The sequence below is a fragment of the Pristiophorus japonicus genome, unplaced genomic scaffold (genome assembly GCF_044704955.1).
Source record: "Pristiophorus japonicus isolate sPriJap1 unplaced genomic scaffold, sPriJap1.hap1 HAP1_SCAFFOLD_90, whole genome shotgun sequence".
Lineage (NCBI taxonomy): Eukaryota > Metazoa > Chordata > Chondrichthyes > Pristiophoridae > Pristiophorus > Pristiophorus japonicus.
In genome coordinates, this window is record NW_027254824.1 from 1,123,882 (window position 1) to 1,133,869 (window position 9,988).

At 50.6% G+C, this 9,988-nt stretch overlaps 1 protein-coding gene across 1 annotated transcript in view; it reads right to left on the bottom strand.

The window, feature by feature from the left end:
- Positions 1-8,625, bottom strand: part of LOC139257699 (gastrula zinc finger protein XlCGF67.1-like) — a 56,081-nt gene extending 47,456 nt beyond the window's left edge. Inside the window, exon 1 of the mRNA XM_070874589.1 lies at positions 8,478-8,625. Within this exon, the coding sequence (XP_070730690.1) occupies positions 8,478-8,625 (148 nt within the window). The remainder of the gene's footprint in view (positions 1-8,477) is intronic.
- Positions 8,626-9,988: the final 1,363 nt, after the last annotated feature.

Consider the following 9,988-nt stretch of genomic DNA (forward strand, 5'->3'; position numbering starts at 1 on the left):
GACATGGGGCTATGGGGATATGGCGATATGGGGATATGGGTATATGGGGACATGGGGATCTGGGGACATGGGGATATGCGGAAATGGGGATATGGGATATGGGTATATAGGGACTTGGGGTTATGGACAAATGGGGACATGGGCAAATGGGGTCATGTGGACATGTGGACTTGGGGACATGGGGACATGTGGATATGGGGATATGGGGACATGGGGACATGGTGACATGGGGACATGGGGATATGGGGATATGGGCAAATGGGGACATGGGCAAATAGAGATATGTGCAAATGTGAACATGTGCAAATGGGGACATGGGGACATGAGGATATGGGGACATGGTGATGTGGGGTCATGGAGATATGGGCAAATGGGGACATGGACAAATGGGAAATTGGGCAAATGGGGACATGGGGACATGGGTACATGGTGACATGGTTGCATGGGGACAAGGGGCCCTGAGGATATGGGGACATGGGGATATGGGGACATGGGGACATGGGGACATGGGGATATGGGGACATGGGTACAAGGTGATATGGGGACATGGGGACATGGGAACATGGTTACATGGGGACATGGGGATATGGGGACATGGGGACATGGGGACATGGGGATATGGGGACATGGGGACATGGGCACATGGGGACATGGGAACATGGGGTCATGGGGACATGGGGACATGGGCACATGGGGAAATGGGGATATGGGGACATGGTGACATGGGAACATGGGGTCATTGTGACATGGGGACATGGGGGCATGGGGACATGGGGACATGGGGACATGGGAACATGGGGACATGGGGACATGGGGACATGGGGACATGGGGACATGGGGATATGGGGACATGCGAACATGGGGATATGGGGACATGGGGATATTGCGACATGGGGATATGGGGATATGGGTACATGGTAACATGGGGACATGGGGACATGGGATATGAGGACATGGGGACATGGGGACATGGGGACATCGGGATATGGGGATATGGGGAAATGGGGATGTGGAGATCTGGGGATATGGGGACATGGGGACATGGGGGCATCGGGACATGGGGACATGCGATTATAGGGAAATGGGGACATGGGGATATGGGGACATGGCGATATGGGGATATGGGGACATGGGAACATGGGGACATAGGGACATGGGGATATGAGGACATGGGGATATGAGCACATGGGGACATGGGGAAATGGGGACATGGGGATATGAGGACATGGGGACATGGTGACATCAAAATATGGGGATATGGGGATATGGGGATATGGGGAATTAGTGACATGGGGACATGGGGACATGGGGACATGGGGACATGGGGACAAGGGGATATGGGGACATGGGGATATAGGGATATGGGGATATGGAGACATGGGGACATGGGGATATGGGGACATGGGGATATGGGGATATGGGGACATGGGGACATGGGTAAATGGGGATATGGGGACATGGGCAAATGGGGATATGGGGACAAGGGGATATGGGGACATGGGGACATGGGGACATGGGGACATGGTGTCATGGGGATATGGGGACATGGGGATATGGGGACATGGGTACATGGGGACAAGGGGATATGGGGACTTGGGGATATAGGGATATGGGGATATGGGGACATGGGGACATGGGGATATGGGGACATGGGGATATGGGGATATGGGGACATGGGGACATGGGTAAATGGGGATATGGGGACATGGGCAAATGGGGATATGGGGACAAGGGGATATGGGGACATGGGGACATGGGGACATGGGGACATGGTGTCATGGGGATATGGGGACATGGGGATATGGGGACATGGGTACATGGGGATATGGGGACATTGGGATATGGGGACATTGGGATATGGGGACATTGGCAAATGAGGGAATGAGGACATGGGGATAAGTGGACATGGGGAAATGGGGACATTGTAACAAGGGGATATGTGGACATGGGGAGATGGGGACATGGGGACATCGGGATATGGGGATATGGGGATATGGGGATATGGGGATTTGGGGACATGGGGACATGGGGACATGGGGGCTTCGGGACATGGGGCCATGGGGATAAGGGGACATGCGAATATGGGGATATGGGGACATGGGGATATGGGGACATGGGGACATGGGGACATGGGGATATGGGGACATGCGAACATGGGGATATGGGGACATTGGCAAATGGGGATATGGGGACATGGGGATATGGGGACATGGGGACATGGAGACATGGGGACATGGGGATATGAGGACATGGGGACATGGGGACATTGGGACATCGGGATATGGGGATATGGGGATATGGGGATATGGGGATTTGGGGACATGGGGACATGGGGACATGGGGGCATCGGGACATGGGGACATGGGGATATGGGGACATGCGAATATGGGGATATGGGGACATGGGGATATGGGGACATGGGAACATGGGGACATGGGGACATAAGGATATGAGGACATGGGGACATGGGGATATGGGGACATCGGGATATGGGGATATGGGGATATGGGGATATGGGGAAATAGTGACATGGGGACATGGGGACATGGGGACAAGGGGATATGGGGATATAGGGATATGGGGATATGGGGACATGGGGATATGGGTATATTGGGATATGGGGACATGGGCAAATGGGGATATGGGGATATGGGGTAATGGGGACATGGAGACATGGGGACATGGGGACATGGGGACATGGGGATTTGGGGACATGAGGATATGGGGACATGGGGACATGGGGATATAGGGACATGGGGATATGGGGACATGAGAACATAGACACATGGGGATATGGGGACATTGGGATATGGGGACATTGGCAAATGGGGATATGGGGACATGGGGATATGGGGACATGGGGACATGGGAACATGGGCAAATGGGGATTTGGGGACATGGGGACATGGGGACATGGGCAAATGGGAATATGGGGATATGGGGACATGTGGACATGGGGACATGGGGATATGGGGACATGGGAAAATGGGCATATGGGGACATGGGGACATGTGGACTTGGCGACATGGCGGCTTGGGGACACGGGGATATGTGGACATGGGCAAATAGGGCCATGGGGACTTGGGGACATGGGGACTTGGGGACATGGGGACTTGGGGACACGGGGATATGGGGACACGGGGATATGGGGACATGGGGACTTGGGGATACAGGGATATGGGGACACGAGGATATGGGGACAGGGGGATATTGGGACACAGGAATATGTGGACATGGGAAAAAGGGATATGGGGAAATGGGAACACGGGGATATGGAGACATGGGGACAGAGGAACACAGGGATATGGGGACATGGGGACACGGGGATATGGGGACACAGGGATATGGAGACATGGGGCAGAGGAACACAGGGATATGGAGACATGGTGACAGAGGAACACAGGGATATGGGGACATGGGTATAAGTGGACATGGGGATATGGAGACATGGGGACAGAGGAACACAGAGATATGGGAACATGGGGATATGGGGACATAGGGATAATAGGACATGGGGATATGGGGACATGGGGATATGGGGACACGGGGACACGGGGACATGGGGATATGGGGACATGAGGATATGGGGACATGGGGATATAGGGACATGGGGATATGGGGACATGGGGATATGGCGACATGCGGATATGGGGACATGGGGATATGGTGATACGGGGACACGGGGACACGGGGACACGGGGACATGGAGACATGGGGTCACGGGGACATGGGAACATGTAGACACGGGGACATGGAACATGGGGACACGGGGACATGGGGACATGGGGACACAGGTGCATGAGGACACGGGGACATGGGGATATGGGGACACGTGGACACGAGGACACGGGGACACGGGGACATGGGGTCACGGGGACATAGGGATATGGGGACACGGGGACACGGGGACATGGAGACATGGGGACACGGTGACACGGGGAAATGGAGACATGGGGACACGGGGACATGGGGACATGGGGACATGGGGACATGGGGACATGGGGACATGGAGACATGGGGACAAAGGGATATGGAAACATGGGGACAGAGGGATATGGGGACATGGGGACATGGAGACAAAGGGATATGGAAACATGGGGACAGAGGGATATGGGGACACGGGAACACAGGGATATGGGGACATGGGGACATGGAGACAAAGGGATATGGAAACATGGGGACAGAGGGATATGCGGACACGGGAACACAGGGATATGGGGACATGCGGACACAGGGATACGCAGACATGGGGACATGGGGCCACAGAGATATGGTGACACGGGAACACATTGATATGGGGAGATGGGGACATGGGGAAACAGAGAAAAGGGGACATGGGACACAGGGTTATGGGGACACGGGGACACAGGGATACGCAGACATGGGGACATGGGGACACAGAGATATGGGGACACGGGAACACATAGATATGGGGACATGGGGACATGGGGACACAGAGATATGGGGACACGGGAACACATAGATATGGAGACATGGGGACATGGAAACACAGGGATATGGAATCATGGGGACACAGGGATATGGGTCTTGGGGACATGGGGTCAGGGGGACAGGGGGACATGGTGACATGGGGACTCTGTGGGGACCTTGTGATATGAGGACACCCTGGTGACATCGGGACATATGGGGATGCGGGGTCACGGGGACATGGGGACATGGGGACACGGGGTCACGGAGACATGGGGACATGGGGACATGGGGACAGCGGGACACGGCGACATGGGGACATGGGGACATGAGGACATGGGGACATGGGGACAATGTGGGGACATGGGGACAGGAGGACACGGGGACATGCGCAAATGGGGACACGGGGACATAGAAAATAGATGCAGGAGTAGGCAATTCGGCCCTTTGAGCCCGCATCACCATTCGATAAGATCATGGCTGAACATTCCCTCAGTATCCCTTTCCTGCTTTCTCTCAATATCCTTTGAGCCCTTTAGCCGTAAGGGCCACATCTAACTCCCTTTTGAATATATCCAATGAACTGGCATCAACAACTCTCTGCGGCAGGGAATTCCACAGTTTAACAACTCTCTGAGTGAAGAAGGTTCTCCTCATCTCAGTTCTAAATGACCTACCCCTTATCCTCAGACTGTGTCGCCTCGTTCTGGACTTCCCCAACATCAGGAACAATTTACCCGCATCTAACCTGTCCCGTTCCGTCAGAATCTTGTATATTTCTTTGAGACTCCCTCTCATCCTTCTAAACTCCAACGTATAAAGGCCTAGTTGATCCAGTCTCTCCTCACATGTCAGTCCAGCCATCCCGGGAATCAGTATGGTGAACTTTCGCTGCACTCCCTCAATAGCAAGAACGTCCTTCCTCAGATTAGCAGATCAAAATCGAACACAATCTTCCAGGTGAGGCCTCACCAATGCCCTGTACAACTGCAGTAAGACCTCCCTGTTCCTACACTCAAATCCCCTAGTTATGAAGGCCAACATATCATTTGCCTTCTTAACCGCCTGCTGCACCTGTATGCCAACTTTCAATGACTGATGAACCATGAGACTCAGATCTCGTTGCACCTCCCCTTTTCCTAATCTGCCATCATTCAGATAATATTCTGTATTCGCGTTTTTGCCTGCAAAGTAGATAACCTCACATTTATCCACATGATACTGCATCTGCCATGCATTTGCCCAGAAACCTAACCTGTCTAAGTCACCCTGCAGCCTCTTAGCGTCCCCTTCGCAGCTCACACCGCCACCCAGTTTAGTGTCATCTGTAAACTTGGAGATATTACACTCTATTCCTTCATCCAAATCATTGATGTATATTGTAAAGAGCTGGGGTCCCAGCACTGAGGCCTGTGGTAATCCACTAGTCACTGCCTGCCATTCTGAAAAGGACCCGTTTATCTTGAATCTCTGCTTCCTGTCTGCTAACCAGTTCTCTATCCACGTTAATATATTAGCCCCAATGCCATCTGCTTTGATATTGCACAGCAATCTCTTGTGTGGGACCTTGTCGAAAGCCTTTTGAAAGTCCAAATACAACACATCCACTGGTTCGTCCTTGTCCACTCTACTGGTTACATCCTCAAAAATTCCAGAAGATTTCTCAAGCATGATTTCCCCTTCATGAATCCATGCTGACTTGGACCGATGCTGTCACTGCTTACCAAATGCGCTGCTATTTCATTCTTAATAATTGATTCCAACATTTTTCCCACACTTGATATTGAGCTAACCGGTCGATAATTAGCCGCTTTCTCTCTCGCTCCCTTTTTGAATAGTGGTATTACATTAGCTACCCTCCAGTCCATAGGAACTGATCCCGAGTCGATAGCCTGTTGGAAAATGATCACCAATGAATCTACAATTTCAAGGGCCACTTCCTTAAGGACTCTAGGTTGTAGACTATCAGGCCTCGGGGATTTATCGGCCTTCAATCCCATCAATTTCGCCATCACAATTTACTGCCAAATAAGGATATCCTTCAGTTCCTCCTTCTCACTAGACTCTCGGTCCCCTAATACTTTCGGAAGTTTATTTGTGTCTTCCTTCGTGAAGACAGAACCAAAGTATTTGTTCAATTGGTCTGCTATTTCTTTGTTCCCCTTTATAAATTCACCTGAATCCGACTACAAGGCTACTACATTTGTCTTCACGAATCTTTTTCTCTTCACATATCTGTGGAAGCTTTTGCAGTCAGTTTTTATGTGCCCGGCAAGCTTCTTTTCGTACTCTATTTCCCCCCTCTTAATTAAACCCTTTGTCCTCCTCTGCTGAATTCTAAATTTCTCCCAGTCCTCAGGTTTGCTGCTATTTCTGACCAATTTATATGCCTCTTCCTTGTATTTAATACTATCCTTAATTTCCCTTGTTAGCCACAATTGAGCCAGCTTCCCCGTTTTATTTTTACTCCAGACAGGGATGTACAATTGCTGAAGTTCAAACATGTGATCTTCAAATGGTTGCCATTGCCTATCCACCGTCAACCCTTTAAGTATAATTTGCCAGTCTACTCGATCCAATTCACGCCTCCAACCACCGAAGTTACCTTTCCTTAAGTTCAGGACCCTAGTTTCTAAATTAACTGTTTCACTCTCCATCCCAATAAAGAACTCTACCATGTTATGGTCACTCTTCCCCAAGTGGTCTTGCACAACAAGATTGCTAATTAGTCCTTTTTCATTACACATCACCCAGTCTTGGATGGCCAGCTCACTGGTTGGTTTCTCGACATATTGGTCGAGAAAACCATCCTTAATACCCTCCGGGAAATCCTTCTCCACCGCATTGCTACCAGTTTGGTTAGCCCAATCAATATGTAGATTAAAGTCACCCATGATAACTGCTGTACATTTATTGCATGCATCCCTTATTTTTTGTTTTTAGCTGTCCCCAACCTTACTACTACTGTTTGGTGGTCTGTACACAGCTCCCACTAGCGTTTTCTGCCCCTTGGTATTCTGCAGATCCACCATAATGATTCCACAGCATCCAAGCTAATGTCCTTTCTTACTATTGCATTAATTTCCTCTTTAGCCAGCAATGCCACCCCGCCACCTTTTCCTTTCTGTCTATCCTTCCTAAATGTTGAATACCCCTGGATGTTGAGTTCCTAGCCTTAGTCACCCTGGAGCCAAGTCTCCGTGATACCAATTACATCATACCCGTTAACTGTTATCTGTGCAGTTAATTCGTCCACCTTATTCCGAATACTCCTTGCATTGAGGCACAGAGCCTTCAGGCTTGTCTTTCAAACACACTTTTCCCCTTTAGAATGTTGCTGTAATGTGGCCCTTTTTGCTTTTTGCCTTAGGTTTCTCTGCCCTCCACTTTTACTTTTCCTCTTTCTCTCTTTTGCTTCTTCCCCCATTCTACTTCCCTCTGTCTCGCTGCAGAGGTTCCCATGCCCCTGTCATATTAGTGTAACTCCTCCCCAACAGCACTTGCAAACACTCCCCCGAGGATATTGGATCCGGTCCTGCCCAGGTCTTAAACAAATTTCCTTCGCTCTTCGACCCAGACATCGGCAAATTCCAAGGAGCAAAAGTGTAGATCCACCTAATTCTGTAGGCGCGACCCATCCATCACAAGGCGAGAACCGTACCGTACATGATGAGAGAAAGGGCAGAGATCGAGCTGGAGCGGCTGCATTTCACCGATCGAGTTAAGCGAGTGGGCCAGTCCTACTGTCCAAGTTCTCAAGGAAGATGGCACCGTCACAATTGTCGGCGATTACAAATTAATAATCAAACGTTTTTCCCTGCAGGACCAATACCCACTCTGAAAGTCTGACAACCTTTTTGAAATGCTGGTAGGAAGAAAGACGTTCACGAAGCTGGATCTGAGTTCAGCCGACACGACGCAGGAATTGGAGGAATCATCGAATGCCATCACGAGCATCGACAAGGACAAAGGTATTTTTCTTTATACCAGATGCCCGTTTGTAATTCGATCAGCGGTGGCGATATTCTAGAGAAAAATGTAATGTTTACTGAAGTCGGTCCCACACACCGTGGTCTTCCAGGACGACACCTTGTTCACAGGTCGGAACGCAGCCAACCAGCTGCAGAACATGGAGGAGGTTCGTAGTTGACTCAAACGCGTGGGGCTCACGTTAAAATGCTCGAAGTGCGTTTTCATGACGCCTGAAGTGGAGTTCATGGGAAGGAGGATTGTGGTAGATGGCATCAGGCCCACCAACGTGAAAACTGAAGCACTCGATAAGGCACGCATGCCACAGAACGTGACGGAGCTGCGGTCGTTTCTGGGACGCTTGAACTACTTTGGTAACTTCATACCGGGACGGAGCTCCCTGCTAGAACCACTACATGTCTTTCTATGAAAAGGATGCGAATAGGTTTGCGGCAAAAGCCAAGAAAATGCCGTTGTATAAGCGAGAAAATTGTTATGCTGAAACAAATTGCTTGTGTTGTATGATCCATGTAAGCGTTTGGCACTGGCATGTGATACGTCGTCATATGGCGTCGGGTGTGTATTGTAACAAACTAATGACTTCGGGAACCTGAAACTGGTTGCTTATGCATCCAGGATCTGTCTAAGGCCGAGACAGCCTGCAGCTTGATTGAAAAAGAAGCGTTAGCGTGTGTCCATGGGGTCAATCAAATGCATCTATACGTGTTAGGGCTAAAATTCGAATTGGAAACGGATCATAAGGCACTTATATCACTGTTTTCTGATAGTAAAGGGATAAATACCAACGCATTGGCCCGCATCCAGAGATGGGTGCTCATCTTGTCCGCATACAACTAGGCCATTCACCACAGGCCAGGCAAAGAAAAGCCGCCGATGCTCTCAGTAGGATGCCATTGCACGCCACGGGGGTGGAAATGGCGCAGCCCGCAGATCCAGCTAAGGTGATGGAAGCAGTTGAGAGTGAGCAATCACCCGTCATTGCCCGCCAGACCAAAACCTTGTCAAGCCAGGACATCTTATTATTTCCAGTGTAAAGCTGTCTGCTTCACGGGAGCTAGTCCAGTGTCGCAGTGGAAATGCAGGAAGAGATAAAGCCGTTCCAGCGGCGCAAAGATATAATATCTATACATGCAGACTGCCTTCTTTGGGGCAATCGAGTAGTGGTGCACAAGAAGGGTAGAGACACCTTAAGCAACGAGCTCCACAGTGCACACCCAGGCATCATAATGATGAAAGCGATAGCCAGATCCCATCTATGGTGGCCCGGCATCGATGCAGACTTAGAGTCCTGCATTCCCAGATGCAATACATGCTCGCAGTTTAGCAATGTACCCAGGGAGAGCTGCTAAGTTTACGGCTGTGGCCCTCCAAACCGTGGTCTAGGGTATACATCGACTATGCAGCCCTGTTCTTGGGTAAAATCTTGCTTGTGCTTGTAGACGCGTACCCCAAGTGGATTCAATGTGAGATAATGTCAGCTAGCACGTCCACTGCTACAACTGAAATCCTGGTCGCCATGTTTGCCACACACGACTTACCCGATGTCCTGGTGAGCGAAAACGGGCCGTGT